Here is a 20,516-nt window from a genome sequence, read left to right on the forward strand (position 1 = left end):
AGCAAAATAGTCATTTAAATAGTAAAGCTGTGAAAGGGGAAAATGAGAAGAGGAAGAGGTCTGTTATCTAAAAGAGTAGACAAAAACAAAATTCATTCCTTTACACTTTGTCAAAATATATTTAATTAAAATGAAGCATCTAATTGTAGTCCTGTACCATGAAAATATTGTTGTGGCAGTAGCACCACGGTCAAGGCTTGATGGCGTTGAAAATACTCCCTCTTTTTGCATAAGCCTATTTGTATTCTGCTGCAAAATTGGCCCTGGATAATGGAAATTCCTAATGCCCCGAGACGAAACTTCAAGGAGAGCGATACCACACACGTAGCCCGAAGGAAGTGGCAGCCGTGCGAATGTTAGCAGCCTCTTCCAGCGCGGTGTCCGGGGCGCCCGTCAGGCTGCGGCACCAGCAACAGCCCGTGTTTTACCGTGGCAGTCATGGGTGCTGGCTTCTGTTAATGCTCAGCTGAATATCCTTGTTAGCCAATAGCGCCTCTAATTTGAGAGCTTTTCATTTAATTCCTGAGGCAGCCTTTTAATTCGGTCCTGAAGTGTCTCTTAAAAGTGAGAGAGAGATGTTGAGAATGGACCTACAAAGCTTTCAGGCCTGTTTCTGTGAGGTTATCGGTATGGTTTCAGAGCCAGAAACCCGAGCGTGCCCCGAGCCCCTGCTGAGCCTTCAAAGGCGGTCCCTGCCTCTGTGCGCTGGTGTGGCAGAGATACAGAGGGTAAAATTGTTGGATAAATCCATGTGATCACGAGCAAATAGCTTGCAGCTGGAATCTGCAGATGCAAATAGGGACCAGATTGGAGGTGTGAAAGCTGCAGAAGCTCTTTCCATGCTGAGGGATGCAGCTGCCATGTGGGCAGGTACAGGAGGCTGTAACTCCTCCCGATTCTCTCTGCAGTGGGTGAACGCCCAGGCTCAGCCTTCCTGCCAGGCAGGCTTTCCCCAAGGATCCTCCGGATTCCCCAGCACCATGCTCGTCCAGGAGCAGTGAGAGCCTCCTATGGGAGCAGTCCCTGGGGGGACGGTGCATGTCTGCTGCGGCTGGCAGACGTACAACCTCAGCTAAAACACTAGGTTTTGACTTGTTAAATCCCAGCACATCCCCTGTAGTTGTGGTGTTCCAGGCAGACCTGGGCAGATGAGGAGCATCTTCCCGTATGTCAAGCTGTAGTACAGAACATGGGACAGAGTGGCATTGGAGTGACAGAACTGAGTTGATATCACTTTGAATGTAGGTATTTGTGTGTAGTTCTACCTGTGTGTAGGCACTGTTGCTGGTCTAGTAGAACTGAATTAACTCCCAGTGTTCACCTGGAAGAAATTGGAGACAGCTTACCCAATCCTGTCAACCTGAAATCGCCCTGCGTTAGATTTTCCTTGCTTAGGGGACATCTTCACCTTTTTGAACACCTGAAACAATTTGTTTGTCCCTTTTGTCCTCAGTTTCAGAGGCCGCACGATTATTCACCTCCTTTTCGCTTTGGAACCGTTCCGAATGGGAGCACAGAGAGGAACATCAGGAACAACTACCCAGATATGCACCTCTACATGACCAAGTTCAATCAGAAAGGAGTTGAAGATGCCTTGGTCAGCCTGAAAACTGGGTAAGTTTATTCTGTGTGTTTAAAGAGTGCTCCAGACTTGGAGGCTGAGGAATGCTGCTCCATACTTACCGTGCTACTGAGCCAACTGATGCCAGGCATGGTGGGTAGTGCTTGTTTTTTTTTTTCCAATTGGTTTGTACAGCTGTCAGATAGGGAAATGACTGCCTGTGGTTTGTGTGCCTTTTTCAGACTCTCAAGGAGGATTTGATGTCCAGTGTACAGCAGGTTCAAAGAGCAGAATTAGTATTTCCCAGGTTAAAAGTATGAAAAGTCGAATGGGGTTGGGCATTTGATGACAAACGTGATGATTCATGTAGCCCCTGCTCATCTCTGCAGGACTCTTATGTCACCGAACACGTTGCCTGCAAAGGGTGTTTAACAGACCTGGCCACCATGCAGCTACTTGCAACTGCTTTTGCCCTCCCATCCTTTTGGCATATTTTGGGTTTGCTTGTAGATTTTCTTCTCTCCTGTAATTAGCGTGGCCTCGTGCATTGCCTGTTGTATCTGAAGCGCTGGCTCTGAGCTCCTTAGTACCTGTCAATATGAGAGTCTGAAATGTATGACCTAATTCTGCTGCTGGCACTTTGAAAATGTCCTTGTTCTTCCACCTCCAGCTCTGAGATTTGGACTTAACTGTTATCCATCTTCTTCCCTGCTCCAAACCAGCCACTTTTCCATAGTTGGGCTGAAAGACTTAATTCCAGCCTTGATCCTCAAGAGGTGTGAATATACTGCTTGTGTCAGTACACATCAGTGCGAGAGCACTCTAGGGCTTCGTAAGAACATTTGTAGCTGTTAGTAATATTGGATTAAAACAATTAGAATTGATCAAGATAGGGATGATGGTTTTTCAGCGAGAAGGCCAAGTTACCCAAGGTGAATTAAGTGCACCTGCTCCAGTGACTGTCTTCTAGCACATTTTACTCAATGTTATTACAGTGAGCACAGGAGACTTTCATATGCTAAATGAAGCTTTTACTTTTGGGCCCTATTTTATGAACCTTTTAGTTTACACCCTCCAACCAAAACATGTAGAGGATTATAAGGTATTATGTGAAAAGATTACACAATCAAAACCTTTCTCTAGAGTGTGGGTTCCCTTCTTTAAAACATTATCCTTCTTCTGCACTGTCTTTATCCGACTTTCTGGACTCCCTCATCGTTTCTCAAGGCTTTTCTCAGCTGGCATTTCTCAAGCACAGTTTGTCCCACCCAAAGATAGACACATACCACAAGGTGAGATTAACCTCGTCCAAGGTCTTCTGAACTGGAGGCAGAGTTGCAGCTCATGCCAAGCCTGTGCAAGCCACATTTCCTGGGTGACAGTGAGATTTTGGTGCGTTTTAGACAGTCAGCTGAATGCTACCACTCAGGCTGTGGATTAAGGAGGTATCTGTCCTCAATTTCAGCCATTGCAAAGGCTGTCTAGTTAGATGGATAGTTTATTTGAGGGATATTTCTTATCCCTTTCACTAGCCATTTGTGCTATTGAAAACCCTCAGACAGATGTAAAATCAGGCTGCCTATCAGATGCTGGAGCATGGAAAGAGGGGACTGCGGGGTGATTTGGGCCATGACTGAAACTCACATTGGCTGCTCTTGTGCCAGCTGCTGCTCTTCCTCAAAAGCTTTAGTCCTTTTGACAGCATAAGCTATTCATTTTTGTGGATTTTTTTTCCACTGGTATTCCTTTCTTTTAAGTGAATTTCAAATGTGGACACCCCTCGGTGTCTCCCTTGATTCCCCTGATGGACATCTCTGTAGCAGATGGTGCCAACCAGCTGCCGAGCGCAGTGGTTTGCAGAGCAGAGTAAGTAACTTCCATGCTGCTGGGCTCCCTAGTGGTCTGCCTGACAGCACCCAAAGAAGCATTAAATGGCACAATGTCGCTGCTCAAGGTTCATGCTGCAGAAATGCCACTTTGTGCTTGACTGTGTCACAGCCCGGGATGTTCCAGCAGAAAAGCCGTGTGGGCTCACGGATTTCCTCCCTTCAGTTTCTGCAAAGCAAGATCTGTGCGAAGACCCAATTACAGGGTAAACGTGGGCCCGTAAGCTGAGCTGCTGGTCATGCATCATGCCTGTGCCTTCCTGGTGCCTCTTTTCATCGTCATCATCAGTAGCATTCAACAAGCAATTTGTCTTACATATCTTAAAGCCTGCTGCTCCTTCATGGTTTTGAGGGCTGAACTATCAGGTAATTATAAAGTCACAGAACACAGAGAGGGAAGGACTTGTCAAGATTGTCTAGGTGATATTGTTGCTGTAAGTTAATATAAATAATAGCTCTGTTATTCCTGCAGGTTGTTTGTCTGACCTTATGTATTTCTGTTATAACTGCTGAAAACTATTTTTCATAATGGAAGATGTAAGGCTTGGTCCCCTTTACATGCTTATATAAAGTGTTTGATTTAAAAGTGCAGCAGTAAATACCGGCAATACTTAAGGACTGTATTAAGCACTTAATTATTAAGGCAATACTTTATATTGCCTTGTATTAAGACAAAATTATTGCCTTAATAATATTGCCTAACTGGGCAGTACGTAATGACTGAAAAGTAGTACTCCTGTGGCCTCTGATCCCAATGGAATCAAACTTTCAAGGTGCCTCTTGCCTGGTTCAGCCTAGTGGTGGTGTTTCTCGAGCTCCGCAGTCTCTAGGTCAGCTGTATTTAGTGTTAGCTTCCCGGGATATGTAGAGAAATGCTTGAGTTTTGATACCCCGGGGTTTGAGACCGTTAGTGAGTTGAGCAGGATGGGGAGAGAGGAAGAAGCCGCGGTGTAAAGCTCCAGATGCACAGGTTTCTCTGAGATGTTTATCTTTCATGTTTGTTGGTTTACCCTTTTTAACAGCTGGAAGACAGCAGAATAGAAGTAATTTAAGCAGCCTAATGAACTTGTTATCTGCTCTAATTTCACATTTTTAGGCCTTTGATTTGATGGCTGATCATGTCCCTTTGTTCATTTTGCAAAACGATTTTTCTATCTTGCTTTATCACAAGAAGTCAAAAATCAGTCCAGTGGCTAACATGAATATGAAAAGCTCAGAGGGCAGAAGTTAGGACCGGGAATGTTGTACTGAGGTGAACAAAATCAATAATGTCCCTTGCCGTAGTTGGCTGGTCTGCTGTAGGGGTCAGATCGGGTTTTTGCTGGAGTACTGCAGTGCACGCAGAGTTGAACGTGCCCACAGTTTGCCCAGGAAGCTCCAAGCAAAATACCCTGCGTCTCTCTGCTTGTGTCTTTGAGGGACCTGACAAGGCTAGAAGGATTAAACTAACAGTGTTTCAAAAAGTAACACACAGGGACAACATCTGCTTTTATTTTTCTGAATTAGAGCAGAGAACTTCCCTACATGGGCAATGTGTCTTTAGCAGGCTTGGACCTATCTTGTTTAATTAGCACTGACAATTTATTAGATTGTTCTAGGAAAGAATCAACTGGAAAATACTGCAAATTGAAATGAGAAAAATAAAAAAGATTTCCAATTTAGGCTGCCATTACATCGTACTCCTACTACAGGTGTAATCCCTGCAGGGAGGTTCGTTCCATCTTGCTCAGGAAGGCTTGCTCTTGATGGGGAAGACGAATTTATCAGCAATATTGGCTTTTTCCATCCATTTGTTAAGAAATCAATGGGCATTCCTGACAATATTAAACAAGTACTATCCATAAAGTCTCAGCAATGTCTGCCTCTTGTTGAAAGTGTCTTGTTTTGGTGGGTCACAGATACAATTCTAAGAAGGATTCTGAAACATCTTTTTAGTGACTGGGGGAGCTTTCTATGCTCCATTTAGTAAGCGAAGGAATCAGTTTGCAACCATGCCTATAAAAAAGAGCTAAATTCAGGCACTTGTTATTGAAGCACTATTTAATAGCTTTCAAAAGGCAAGTACTGTCACACGTTCAAACAAACTCAGTATTGAAAATCACAGGCTTGCAAGCTAATCAAAAAAACAACGGGTGCTTTTCTGCAAACTTCAGGCATGAGAAGGACCTGCTGAAGCACCTGGAGCTTTGTCTGGCTCTTCGGACAGGACTGGGGAGTTCAGGAATTCTCCAGATCTGCCCATTTCTGATCCCCAGTGAAAAGGAAAATGGCAAATTTACTTTCCTGAGCATTATCTGAAAGAATAAGGCATGTGAGAGACCAGTATGTTAGCTAAAATTTCCTCCTCCGTGGCAGGAGTCCAGGGCTAGGAGAGCCGTGGTGGGTCCTCTGTTCTTTAGATGTTTATCAATAATACAAAGCTGTAAAAATGCACTATATGCGTTTTTGCATGTGGTGTGCTTTACTAATCTACATTTGTAGAGTCCCAGTACCAAAGAGATGCTATTGATTTTGCTTCTTGAAGAGAGAAACTGCTCTTCTAATAGGAATTAGTTCATTGTAATGTTATGCTTACAGTGGCTTTTAGGGCTTGCTTCTGTTTCCCTTGTAATTTGTTTTTCCCTAGAAGACTTCATAGTTAAAGGATACTCTCTTTTTACAAGAAAAACAACCTTTTCTATTTGGAATCTCTTGTCTGGGTGTGAGACTAGTTTCTGAGGTTTGCAGGCCGTGGTTCCTTCTGTATGAGTGCGCTGTTGCTGAGACAGGCATGTCAAACTGTCAAGGAGGGAAGCAGCAGTGAGAATAAAGTGGAAGAAGGTTTAGTAGGTTTAGCAGGTTCAGTGTTTGTGCTTCTAGCTCCGCACACCTGCATCTGTGTATTGCTTGGGCACTAAGTGCCTTCGTCTCCTGAGAAGATGCTGCTGGCCTGCAGGCATGTCCTGAATTGCCCCTGGTTGCTTTGATGACCCCATGTGACTATTCTAGTCTTCAAAAAAGCCTTTAAAATATATAATGCTGCTGGAAAAACCACCTGACAACAGGTAACCGAACACTTTGAGTGACACAAATAGGATTTTCTCCCCAACACATTCATCAGGGAGGCAACTGTCCCACGACACTAGGTGCAGAAAGGGTGGGAGAAACCCCCAAAGGCTCTGGTGCCCTTTAGCCCTCAGAGTCTAATCTTATTGCCTCAAACGGGGCTTTTGCTGTGTTTAGAGCACTTATAAACTGCGTCCAGTTGGCAGCTTTGTGCTGCTGCAGAGCTGCCCGCGGCCGCAGGCTCCTGTGCCTGGCGTCGCTCCCTGGTGCCCAGCAGCTCCCTCTGGAATTAGGGCTGGCAGTTACAGCGATGCTGTGCCTAAAGCAAAAAAAAATAAAATAAAATAAAATAACTGGCCTTTGACATCTCCATACTTGGATTGAAAAACAACCTTTATATTTATTCCAGTATTTTCCATTTATGCTCAATTCTTGTGGCAAGATTGTCACCAAAATGTTCACTGAACAACAACAAAAAATAGTTTTTAGTGTTTGCGGGGTTCCAACCTTTTTCACCTGTAAAAAGAAGGGAAAACATGAGAGAAGAAAAGATATTTAAGAGGAAAATTATATATTTTAATTTTTCATAAAAAGCACAATTTCTGGGCCATTCTTGTGGGCAGGTAATGACAGCTTGTGATGGGAACACAAGAAAATATGCAGCAGACATGAATTTTTAATCTTTTAATCTAGTGGTAATCTTTTAATCTTGTGGCTCCGTATTTTCTGAATGCTCCTGACTGGCAGCACCTTACACTATTCATGATAAAGAAGACTTGCTCTTCAACTGGTGATATTACAGAAAATACAAACAAATCTCTTACCCAGTTTTTAAGGAATTGACAACAATGGTCGGTTTTGTGTTGTGTGAGGGGGAAAGGAAAAGTCAGTGGGGCTGGAGGAGGTTTCTGTAGTCTGTAACTTGCTAGGGTGCAGAGTTTACTTGCAGCTCTCCTGGGTGACTGCTGTGATACTTGAAGTGAGAAACTGCTGCAAATAATCTACAACAGGCCAAAGTTTCTGCCTGTGCATTTTAGAATAATGTTTTAAATCTTCAATGCCCAGGTATCTCTGCAAAATTCAAATACTTTCTTGCGTTCACCTGATTTACTCTTATAATCTCTGTATTTGGAGCCTGCTTGCTTTCTGTGCTTTTTAAAAGCTTCAAAATTCAATTGAAAATGAAATACATCAAATGAAATAACCAGTTTATAAAGGGGTGATCTTTGCCCACGTCACATTTTTAAATGTCACTGAAACAGCAGTCTGTAATTAATTCCCTCTTAATGAAGAGGAAATGATGTTCTCGTCTTTCAAACTGTCCACAGTCAAATCTAAAAGCCTTAGGGAATAGGGAATAAGCTTTTTTTTCTTTCTTTCTTTCCTTCTCTCCACCAGTTTTTAGTTAATGAATCTGCAACTCATTTATTTGCATGTGATTTGGAAACATATTTTCCTGAGTGAGCAGCTGCTCTTATGTCAGTCTAAGCTAAGACCTAGGACAGGAATTAGCCCTTCTTTTCCTTCTAAAGGAGTGGGCGGGAGGCAGAGCACTTCTGCTATGAACTGGTCTCTTTGTAACTGTGTTAACTTGGGGGTTAATAACACAGTGGTGGATGGGGCCTTGGTGTTAATCTGCTTCTGTTAAAGAAAAGCAAGTCTGTTGAAATAATAGACATTTTCCCCCCTAGCGATGATTATTTCCAGTCAAGTTTTAAGTGATGAAGTAAAAATATTTTAAATTTGCTGTTCATTATCTTTCCAATCAATTGTCCAACTCATGAGAAAGAACACAGTCATGGTTACAGTCTAAATGATGAAATCCAGTTACTGCTTTTTCTTAGAAAGTAAAGAGAACAGTGGAAGTTCTCTTTGTCTGAAGGACAAAATACGAATTCAGAGGAGTTATGATACAGGAATATGTGACGTTTCTAAGAAAATAACTGATTTGAATTTTAGTCTTCTCGGCCAAATGAAATCTGAAACAGTTTTGTGCTGAGCAGTTTTCCCAGGCAACTTTTCTCATCAATCACATTTGCCTTTGCATAGTTTCCCTAACTATCTGCAACATGCCTCCTATCTGGGCTGGGAATAGAAATGCAGAATATTTCAGAAAATGTATTTCTCTGGAACTCTTTAGTGCTAGCAAGCTGAAATAATGACTTATGAGCACTTCAGTTATTCTGATTTTAGGCACAAGCCAGCAGTAGTGAATCGCACAATAACATTCTGGAGCTCAGATGTTGCAAAGATCAGAACTGCAAACACATCCAGAATGGAATCAAAGCTGTGGAAGGTGGATCATTTACCAGTGTGTATAAAACATCCCGGGGAGTAACACAACCTCCAACTCAGGAAATCTCCATTAGTCTGAAGCTGAGAGGGGAAAGCGTTCAGGGAAAATGTGATTTATACACGTCTTGTTTCTTATATTCTGGTGTTTGCTGCTCTCATAGATTATGGGGGCCTAATGTCGGAGCCAAGGGAGATCCGCTGGCCTTGCCGAGGTTTTCCAAACCCTGTGTCCATCCCGGGAAGCCTGCAAGTCCCACAGTGCTGAGCAAAGGTCCCAGGCTCCCTGAGGCAGGGCGGTGCTCCAGAAGGCCTGTTTATCCCTACCAATGTTTACAGCAGGTGCTCAGTCACTGTACACGTACAAGCAGGTTCTCCGTAAACAGACGTAAAGAAGCAAGGATTTGAATAAGGGCTTTTTGCCCTGTCCTGCTGTGGCAGGCGCAGCCTCGGCGTGCGCGCGGGGCCAGGGGGGCTTCGCTCGGCGCGGGCCTCTTCCCAGGGCGCGTTTGGGCGCTGCCCCGGCAGCGCGGGGAGGGCGAGAGGGAAGGTGCAGTTCGTGCTGGGGCAGTGCGGAGGCGGCCGGGCACCACCGCGGAGCCCTGCGTGCTACAACTCCAGCACTGAGATCTCATAGTTTCAAAGAGATGTGCCCGAATCAGCCCAGATTTCACGCTTTTACTGCTGCTGTTGCTGCCAAAATGAGCAGAGTGCAGCGTGGCTTGGTGGGGAATAAAGTGTCACGGAATTTCTAGGCAGTATTTTCTGTCTATCTGATGGTTAATCCCTGTTTCCCATCGCCTGCTGTCCTCTCGGGACGTGCACGGGTGCTCACACCCTTGGATTTCTTCCACATGTGTTGAAAAGTTTAAATAAATAATGGTCTGGGGAAAATTTAATGTGTTATTTCTGGGGACTCAGGAGCTTGCTTCCTGTTCTTACATTGCAGAACAGGAAAATAATATTGCTGACATGTGGAAGGTTATTGGGCTCTAAGAAGGCACTCGAAATGTGTGGGGAGGCCCATATTATCTATTAACAGAAGCAGACATCATGTCATTTAAAGCTGGGTCACATTTTCAGGACTCCCTTCACAACCATAGAATAAATGGGATTTGATTGTTTGGTTTTGTTTTTTTTTAAGAAATGCCTGTCTCTGCCATTCAACTGATCCAAAGCAATTTGCCTCATGGGGAAAAAAGCTAGTTTCTGTTGATTTATTCTTAATTGCATCAATCAGTACCTGAATTCTCTTCTGATTTTTTTTATAAATATTCTGCATGTCTATATTGCTTGGTGTTGTTGTTTAGTAATGCAGTTATCTATCTAATGTTTCAAAAATGAAAAGAAACCTGGAAATAAAATGAGCAGGTAAGAGTAGCTAGGCCCTAACCTGCCTTCTCTAGCTATTGCAGGTTTCAGCATTCATTTGATTTGGGGATGAGATCAGATGCTTGGTAAAATGTGCTGAATTTCTCCTTTATTATGCTATTGTAACTGGGACAAAACCTTTCATCTAAAAATATATTCCCCCTGCTCAGCTTTCTTTTCAAATTTCATGTTTTGATGAAACTGATGCTTCATGAGTACTTGGTTTTGGGGACTTGAAACGGGACTCTCTTCCCTGACATAGGATATTTGCAAAGCCCCCTTTAATTTTCCATCGTTTTGTGGCCAGGAGGGATGGTGGCAGCCGGGGAGGCCACGGCCCGAGTCCGATGCCCTGCGGGTGCCCAAGGAGGGCCGATCCCTGCTGCAGGGCTCGTCGCTTGTGCGGCTTGAGCCCCGCTAACGGGATTTTGGGAAGGAGGTGCTTGCTAAACGTCCCCACAGTGGATGGGAAATGTCTGAATGCCCGGGAATCTCCCCCGTGTGCGTGCGTGCGTTGGAGATCTGTGTGGAGCCACCTGGCCGCCTGCGGGAGGACAGAGTGGCTGCAGGGTATGAAGGGCCATCGGATATCCTGAAGCGCGTTTCTGCGGAAAAACGGGTGGAAGAGGTCGGCAGTCCCTCAGGTTACAGGTTACATAACCAGCAGTATCCAAGTATCACTGTGCAGCTCTCCCTAGCGAGGCCTCTCCTTCTCGGCATTCCTCCTTTCCTTTGATTGCAGCTGTTGCTCCATGCTGGACGCCCAGCATCAGGCTCCTGGGCATAGTTTTGGCCATGCACAAAGGAGCTGGATGTCTCCTGTCGCTCCTGCGCGCAGTCCCTGCTGTGCATTAAAAAAAACCCATAAATCCATCATATTTTACAACCAGCATCTTTGTACCTGCAAAATGTGCCTGCCTCCCTTGCTACAAGAGTATTTATGATCTCTAAAGTATCTGTTCATGTTTAATCCAGCTTTAAGCAGATTCCAGGTTTTGCCTAATGTCTTTAAAAAGGCTACTTTAGGGGTCATTTACAGGATTTATTCTGAGGACTGTAGAATTTATTTTTAAAAGCAAAAGGGGTGAAAAGAGGAGCTTTCTGCAGATTTTTTAAGAACTATTTTGAGCTGCTTATCTCCAAAATCATGTTGAGGGCACAAAACTTCAATTAGTAGAATGTTCTTGATGCTGATGGCATTGAAGAGGTTGTTAAAAATATTCATGGAGGGTTCACTGATTTGTGTAATAAGGCAGTAATTTCACATATACTCCTTTGAAAGGTTCATGACCAGAGCCCAGTAAAGAACTGTCACACTGATCATATATTAATGATTGGATTTTTTATGTGTTCACTTTGACATTCATCTGTAGGAGATGGAGATTTTTGAGGAATAACATCCATTAATGTTTGAAGCCACCTAGTGAAATTTCAAACTTAAAAAGATTTCATTTAATTAACTAACTTACCCTAGGATAAAATTTATTTCATTTGTGATTAAATTCCAGAATTTAAGAATCACATTCTTAAATACATACTTGACCTTTAACTATGCAGAACTAACCCTAGAAGATTCATATTTGGATTAAAAAACACTCTTCTTCAAACACATAGCAAATTCATGAGATGCAGCTGATCACAAGAAAGCATAGTGCGTGCAAATGGCTATGAAGGTGCACTTCATGCCTTGCCTGCGTTCTCGTCTTGCGCATGTCAGCCCTGCGTTAGTACTAGTACACAGTGCCTGTGTGGCCTGAAATTAATGTATTTGGAGTAATGAAAACATAAAGAAAACATAAGAGAAAAAATGAGTCTGAAGTTAATGTCCTTGATCTGAACACTGCACCTAATGGTACCTATTTAGCAAGAAATTAATTCTACAGTAGCTATTATATGTTCAGAGTTTCTGCTCTTGTTGAAAATGAGAAAGTGCCTTCAGTCATACTCCAGTTTCTTTGCTTCTCAAAGAAAACGGGGTATTTGTTTTGAAGAGTTCATTGCCAGACAGTGAAGGAAAATAATATGAATAAACAGTATTCACATTACGTTATGAATTACCGTATGAAGGTACATGACTGCGTAAGAGCACCTCCTCCATCTTCTGAAACTCGCGATATATTAAGTGACCACATGACTGGGAGGGCTGGATTTCCCGCGGGCTGCGTTTGTGCTTCCAGAAGTGCTGAGCAGGATGGCCTTGGAGGACGTTCGCTCATCTGCCTTTTCCCAAGAGGACAAAATCTCTCAAATATATATATTTATATATATGTATATACATATATATATATATATTTAAATGAGCTCAACTTCTACTTGAGGAAGAAGCTGTCACTTATGAAAGGGCATTTTCTCTACTTGCCTTTCAATGCCTTGATTATCATTTTGTGATTTTGGTGAAAAGTATTGGCCAGTGATTAAGATGAGGAAAATGACTATTGCCTTGTGAAGTGTTTTCAACTTTTCAAAATGACTTTGCTGAACATTTTCCTCTATCTTTCCATTTCTTTAGGCAGTCCTTTTTGAAAGTGCTCAGCAATGCTTTGGAGACTGGTTTTATGTGATAGTTATTTGTGTTTTACAGCTCTCATACTTTTAAACATTTAGGTACAAGACTGTTCACATTTGCTTTCCACAAATCTGCTTGAAGTCATTACAACAATAATGCTCTTTGGGATTATTCTAGACCTACTCCAATTCATAATTTCATAACCCCAGACGTTCCCCTAGACTACGAGAGTTGGAATTCTCCCCACTGCCTTTCCTCTGTGCTTACTAAGTAATGCAGCACACTTGCTTTTGTAGTCTCATACATAAATATTCCAAACAGTTTGTTTTCTCTTCTACCCAGGATTGCTGCAGTAGTTCAGAGCATGTTTACCGACCTGCCAGTTCCTCAGATGAGTCACCATGCTCAAGTCCATGCGTTCATCCATGATGCCTGGCACATAGGCTTCTCCCTGGCAATCAGTCCTTTCAGCTTGCTGCATTCTGGTGTCTGTAGTTCTCCATCATCTTTTTATTAATTCTTTACAGGTTTTGGAAACCTACATAGTGCGCCACAGGGTTTTTATTGCTGAAGATGCTGCCCTGAATGATGATGAATCAAAAGTTACTTGATTGGTTTTAATGTGACTAAAGTTTGCAAACGCCTTCCTTGGTGTGGGATGTGGCACTTGGTACTCATCAGCTGGTAGAATCAGGTCTGCAACTCGGAACAGAGAGGGCCCTTCTAGAGCTGAGCTGAAACCCCTGACTCGTGGCACAGCTGAGGACTGGGACTTGCCCGTCCTTCTGCACCTCATCCTCGCTGGGGCTGGCTCTGCTGGCCATTGGCACCAACACTTGCAACAGCATCAACCTCTCAGTCTTGGCTACATCTTAATATTGAGAAACCCTTCCAAGGAAGGCCTAAAGTTCTTCAAAATGTAGTGCCGGGGAATCCACCTCCTTTCTGGGATTGCCCAGGAAGGTGTCCTGGCGGCTGCAGGCTCTGTGCTTCATGTCTCTTTGCCCACGTGTCACCTTCCGAAACTCTGGTCCTGCTGTAAGCAGAGTATGTTGAAGGCATGGTTAAGCCCCAAGAGGTTATAAGATTTATGTTGGTAATTCAGAAATGTACCCTGAGTTTGTGTTTGTAAAACGTCTCAGGGCAATCAGCACTGTGATTTACAGCGGAGGCTTTGGGCTGGAATTGATGGCAGAACCTGTCAACCCACAGCACTTGTCGAGAAGGTGCCCTGATTAAATCTGTTTGTGTAATGAGATTTACTGTGACCTGCTGGCAGCAGCCCAGCAAACCCCCTGTGAGCGGTGCCCCCGACGTGGCGAGGCCTGGAGCTCTTCACGGTGCCCGTGTGGAGCTGCTGCTGGAGCTGGCATGGCGAGGCCTGGAGCTCTTCACGGTGCCTGTGTGGAGCTGCTGCCATGGCCGGCGTGGCGAGGCCTGGAGCTCCTCATGGTGCCGCGTGGAGCTGCTGCCGGGGTCGGCATGGCGAGGCCTGGAGCTCCTCACCGTGCCGCGTGGAGCTGCTGTCAGGGCCGGAGCCAGGGAAGCCACCTCAGGCCTTGCCTTTCTCTCCCTGAACATTGCCCATCTGCTCAGTAGCTACAGAGGCAAGTATTGAATAGGCGGGATGATTTCAAGGTAGCATGAGGCGTTGGGCCTGCGGTCTTTTAGCAAAGATGTCTTTTTCCATTTTATTCCTGGGTGACTCTGCTTTGAAGGAGCAAGATCTGCTCTCGCGTTTCTCTCTGGAGTTTGTAACGAGCCATCAACCCCAAGACATGGCAGTTTTCACAGCGTCTGTTACCTCGGGGTGACTGTGCGCGAGGTGCTCGGGGAGAGCACTGGCTGCCACCCTCCAGGAAGGGAAGGTCCTCGAGGCACCTTCCTGTGCTCGCTGGTGCCTGGCTGCAGGCCAAAAGCCACCTGCAGCCGCCTGGACTGACTGCGGTCACTGTCTGATTTAGGTCAGGAACGTTGTAAGGATCTTTACAGTCTTTTTTAACCCAAAGGACACAGATTTTTGTTCCTTCTCCCCACACAAACCCAAGAATGTCTCCTAAGTGCCAAATCAAGCCGTGGCATTTAGAAAGCTCTTGGACCTTGTGTTGAGGACTCCAAACCTGGCCAGGACCAGCTTCCTGGCTGCTCCCCAGTTTAATTATCCTCCGGACTAGGTAGCTGCATCATATTTCCAGGTTCAGCTTGTAACTTTTCAGCTTCAAGGTATTAAACATTCGTTGCCTTCATGTTAAAATACTACAGTACTGAAGGAGGAGAGGGTAAGATTTCTAGCATTAATGAAACTAAACTGACTTTTGAAGGTTGCACCCGGTTTGAGGAAAGAAGGGAAAAAGAAAGGTGATAATGGCCTGGCTCACCTTTATTGCTTTTAATACTTGCATGAGCCACCCTCAGTTTCTCAGAATTAACTACGCTGAATTCCAGTGGGACAACTTGGAGGGGGAGTGCTGGAGTAAATATCCTGGAAGGGAAGCAGTAGTTTAGAGTAAGTAAAGGCAGAAACTCTGTACTTTTTTGTAAGAGCAGGCAAAATCCCAAAGCTTGGCTTTGTTCTGTTCTTTCTGTCAGTCTGGCACTAGTAGGATAGCATTTTTTCTTTAGCACCCAATTTTTGCTATCTGATCGGGAGTCCTGCAGAAGTTCAGGGTTGTTTAAATATTTAAGAGCAAACACTGGATTATGGCAAGCATGGAAGTAATTTCTTTAACTATGTCAGTCGCCAGTCTGGCACGCCTGGGTCGTGCTCATTCAGGGGATATAAGTGGCGAGTTTTATCAACATACACTGACTTACGCTAGTGGCAGATGTGATTCCCGACCTGCAGCAGCTGCTGAATTCGCAACCGATACATGCTGCATAGTGGTACAATATAATTGGAGCTGATGCCCTGCTACCTGTTTATGCCACAGCGAATATATTTTTATAATTCCCTTCCTATGTAGACAGGTCCCAACTGTTTATAAACAGCCTTTTGCAGCCCCTGTCGTTTGCATTCCTTCAGGAAAGCTCGGCTGGGCTCGCCGTGGCATCGTGGCTGCTGCAAGGCGCGGAGCGGCGGCTGCGGGCTGCCGCAACGGAGGCTCTCCGGTGCCATGGGAAAAGGCCTTGGAAAGGAGGAATAGTAACTGCAACGTGGGACATCGCTTAGATGTCTTTGAATGGCCCTGGTGACAGATTGTTCCTTTTGCCCTGTATCCTGCTCATCCTGTTTTCGAGTGGTAGAAATCTATACTGCAGTGTTAAAGACTATGGCTGCAGTTGAAGGCAACTATGCATACATACATATATATATATAAGTATTTAAATATGTATATATAATCTTTTTTCCTTTGAAGATTGCATATGAATTTCTTTAGGTACAGTAATGTCATTTCTTGGACACGGATCTGCTGGTGCCACGTAACTTGTTCTTCCTTTTCATGGGTCCTCTTCTAATTTCTAACTTTACAGTGGTCCTTAGAAATTCTCCCTGTAGGATTCTGCCCTTTTTTACTTTGCTTAGTGCTTTTTTGCTTTCCTCTGTTTTGTTGTGTTCAGCATATACCTTGGAGAAGGAGATTCTCCCATTCGTGCAGTTTAGATAGGAAGAAAGGTTTGAAATTTTCCACAGCAAGTTCCTTTATTCCTGCTGTGCTCCAGGTACATAAATAGCGTGCTTGGAGCAGTGAATGGTAAAGAAATATTCTCTTTTGTAAACAGAATTCTAGACAGCTGTATCAGATATATGTTATTAGCATCCTCTGTCTTAACAAAAGATTTGCTTCTACCTTCATTGTTTAATTTTGGAAAAGACCAAAAAGATAAAGTGTGCAGAGAAAACATTAAATCATATTTTCAGTCTCATTCAGTATTTTAAATAAGCTAAGTGGTTCGTTTTATTTCAGTTCTAAATTCTCTGTTGTCAGTTTTTTAGTCTTTTGATGTCATTCTGACTCCCAAAATATTTACTACCCACTTTGAGAGCAGATACATACATAACAGGGCAAGACATTCTGAAGCTTGGCTTCAGTATTTTTGTTAACAACATCTCTTAAAATAGAAGTGCAAAACTGATGTGCCCTACTTTCCTCTCACTAAAAATAGATGCCTTTTGTTAATTTTAGATACAGTTGAGTTGCATATGTAATTAATGATATCAAAGAATCCGTATGATATTCAACGGGGTCCTAACATCAAGGGCAAAAGGAGTCTGACAGCTGCTGTCCCTAATGATTTGGTTTGTAAAATGTTTTCTGTTATTTCAGGAAGCTGGATGCTTTCATCTATGATGCAGCGGTGCTGAATTACAAAGCTGGGAGAGATGAAGGCTGCAAACTTGTCACAATAGGAAGTGGGTACATCTTTGCCACCACAGGCTATGGAATAGCACTTCAGAAAGGATCACCTTGGAAGAGACAGATCGATCTAGCCCTCCTTCAGTTTGTTGGAGATGGTAGGGGCCAATCTTTTCTCCTTTTCTTCTTTTCTTCCTTTCTTCATCTTTTCCTTTCTTCCTTCCTTCATTTCTTTCTTTCTGCACAGATAATTTAGTTTTAGTAGCTCTGAGCCTTTTATGGCTGGTCTCTTACAGAATCTTTGAACAAACAAAACAAACGAGTGAAACCATTTCTAGATGCTAAAACAGAAATCCTCTTCTATTCCATTCTAATGTCACTCTTTGGGAATGTTTGCATCTGTTTTCAACAATGGTTAATGTTTTCATATATGTATTTGTGCAAATATATATATAATGTATGTAAAACAGAATGTAACAAAGTAGTGTTGGCCTCGATGTAGTGTTTTAGATTTTTTTTATTGCCTTTGAGCAATTGCTGAGGAGTTTTTACTTGGCAGACATGTAGTCTTTCAGCATGGTTAAACAGCTGATCTGTGGCTGCCTTGTAGGTAGAGGGCAGGATGAGACATGACCCTCCCGACTGATGGATGTGCAGGGAGAGACCCTAGTGCCACCATTTGTGGGCTTATTTGGGGCTTAGAGAGGCTTATTTATGAAGGAAGCAGCCCTTACTTCTGCTAAGTGAGGTATATGGGATCCATAAAACTAAGTTTAAAAGACAATTACATAATCTTGTTTTAAACAGGTTGGAGTGCCTAAAATATTTGCTTTGTTTTTCTGTTTTTGAATAATTTGCAATAGTATTAAGAAGCATTAGATGTTGAAATAGATGGGAACTTGAACCAGAGAAGTTGAACTGTTTGTTCCAAACGATAGCGGAAAACCCCGGTAGAGCCTTGAAGAGGACCTGAGGTGTCTTTGCAATTCTGGGCTCCCCCCTCTAGATGCTGCCGGGGCATCACTGAAGCTTTCATTCTTTTCACCTTGTGTTTTCTTCATGCTTACCTGTTGTCGCTTTTGATACTTGCTCATACAAGAAACGAAATGAAATCACAGGTAAAGAAAATAAACAAAATAGAAGATAAAAGTGTATGAAGCAGTTCAAGGGAAAAAAAATCCTCAAAATCCCAAGGTGCTGACTGCCTCTGTATATATCACTGTCTCTGGATTTCAGGGGAAAAACTAAAAGGCTTGGAGGGAAGAAGGGTCTATCTTATCGTGTAAATACACTTTGAGCTGTGGGTTTATAGAGGCTGGGCGTATTTATATTTCTAACATATCTTTAGTAGCTGAAAATAAATAATTGTCTGCAGAACTTGGCATTAAAACTTACACATGAGTAATTTACAGAAAAGCAATGGATACAGAAGGCATCCAGTTTGAATGAAGACTTGCCCTGAAACATCTGCTGGCTCTCATGCTCGTCATTGCTCAGATATTACTTCAGAAGGCAAGAACCTTCTGAATGCATGAACCATGGCAATTATTGATATGTCTGTGCCGTTTTTGCAGTGCCATTTAGAAGGTTTTCTGAACAACCCATGCACGCCAAAATGTAACTTGCTCTTATTAAAAACCTCTGAACTTCAACAAATGGTGTGGGTACAACATAAGAGGCCAGCAGCTAGACATAGGCAATGGGTAGGAAGGAGGTGCATTCCCTCCAGCCCCAGCACCGTGTGCCCGCCTTGTCTCACCTAGTTGTTGGATCACAGATCTAAATAGCACTTTCCTAGATAAGCCAAATCTGCAATAAATACTAAGAATAATCGTAAGGTTGAAATTTCTTCTGTAGGTGAACTGAAACTAAACACCAGGAAACGAAACGGAAAGAATGATTTCCTGAGACTAGCATGACCTGATCTCTGTAGTGTAGGTCTAATTCCAGGAGTTCTAGAGGTAATCTTTTTAGCTGTGGCTTTGTGGAAGTGCTTTGATGACCCAGAAGGGATGAACTCGGCGTTCAGACCAGCACCGCTCGGCGGCATCACTGAGCATCTCCATGGAGTTACCAGGAGAGACTCAGAGTCACCATGGTCGCAGGGAAAGGAGAGTCTTAAGATGCAAGTCCTGGGAAAGCTACCCTGGCCTCCCAGTGAGGTTGTTGAGCTAAGGAGACATACGCAAGTGAGTGTCTAAATACTCCTCTCCCATGTGCAGGCTCTGCAGAATTAATTATTCTTTAAAAACTAACTCTATAACAGCAAAACCTGGCAGTACTGCATTGTTATTCAGTATATGTAATACAGAATTAATCTCATTATGGGATAGTTTCAATGAATGATTATAAGTGTGTCATAAATCTAAGAAAAACTTCCTAGTGAATTGTGCAAACACAATTTCTTGATATGAATGTTATGTTAATGAGAGAAGGAGACAACCTTTTAGATGATACTTCCTAGATATTTGGATAGGACCAAGTAATTTATTTAAAATTATGCCTGATCAGGCCTACAAAAATCACAATTACATCTCTTTTCCATTTACACTGTGCTGAGATAGGCTCTTGAAATGTCTTTTAAAACTTTAAATTTCCTCTGCATGTATCAAGTTTTTTTTTTCCATATTGTTCTTGTCTATGAGCCAGCTCAGTCTGAACAAAATGTCTGCCAAGTGCATATGAACCTTCTTCCTCTTCCTCACTGATTAAGTGAAGCTCAAGTACTACTGACTCGTTCATGCCAGAGCATCTTCTCATGCTTTCCAGAACACAACACTTTTTTCCTGCACTAATGTGGGTGGTTTTAACTCTCATTTGTGTCCTTTTGACACTGGAAAAAAAAATTAAAGGAAATAGAGAGGGCATTGGTTGTGTGTTGGGGACAGCCTCAGGCTTAGACTGGCGGCAAGATGATGCAAATGCTCCTCTGGCATGGAGAAAAGGGGAGATGGGGAAGGATGATGGAGAAGAGCTGTTCAGGAATTTAAACAACAGTTACCTAGTGCTTTCACAAATAGGATTATCCCAAAAATGATTCATCGCCTGGGCTGTGCAGATTCATATACGTAGCCTAGTTTCTAGAAAGTTGAGATGAATCTGCATTTGTTAATAATCTCATTAATTGCTTTGGACAACTGAAACTTTTCTGATGCTCTGAGGTAGGAGCTGTTCTCTGTATAAACGCTGCACGAGTGAAGGCTCTTCCCGAGTGACCTCCTGTTCTGGCACATCTCGCTGTCTCCACGTCGCACCTCATCATCGGCACAGGCTTCCGGCTGACAATTAGCATCTGCAGCTTTATTTAAAGTAGTTGCACATCAAGGTGATTCTCTGAGGTGTAGTGGTTGTTGTGCGTATGTGGGGCTGGCTACAGTCATAAGAGCGTTTTGCTTTTAAGCTGAGAAATAGAAATACCTCTGTTGAGTAACAGAAGAGTATTGCAGAACGCTCTCCGGAGAAGCAGCAGCAACTGGCTGTTCACAAGCAGCTAAGGCGGCCCCTGGCCTGGCACCTCGTGCCCACGGCGGCGGGGACGCGCGCTCGGAGCTGCGGCGCGT

At 43.4% G+C, this 20,516-nt stretch overlaps 1 protein-coding gene across 2 annotated transcripts in view; it reads left to right on the forward strand.

Annotated features, from left to right (window-relative positions):
- The window catches only part of GRIN2A (glutamate ionotropic receptor NMDA type subunit 2A), a 131,804-nt gene that overhangs the window by 102,188 nt on the left and 9,100 nt on the right, over positions 1–20,516 (forward strand). For both annotated transcript variants that reach the window (XM_010213296.2, XM_088524596.1), the window contains exons 10-11: positions 1,454–1,614; positions 16,927–17,114. In XM_010213296.2, the coding sequence (XP_010211598.2) occupies positions 1,454–1,614; positions 16,927–17,114 (349 nt within the window). The remainder of the gene's footprint in view (positions 1–1,453; positions 1,615–16,926; positions 17,115–20,516) is intronic.

This window comes from Tinamus guttatus, unplaced genomic scaffold, assembly GCF_059628265.1.
Source record: "Tinamus guttatus ecotype Peru unplaced genomic scaffold, ASM5962826v1 Tinamus_guttatus_pri_ptg000212l, whole genome shotgun sequence".
NCBI lineage: Eukaryota > Metazoa > Chordata > Aves > Tinamiformes > Tinamidae > Tinamus > Tinamus guttatus.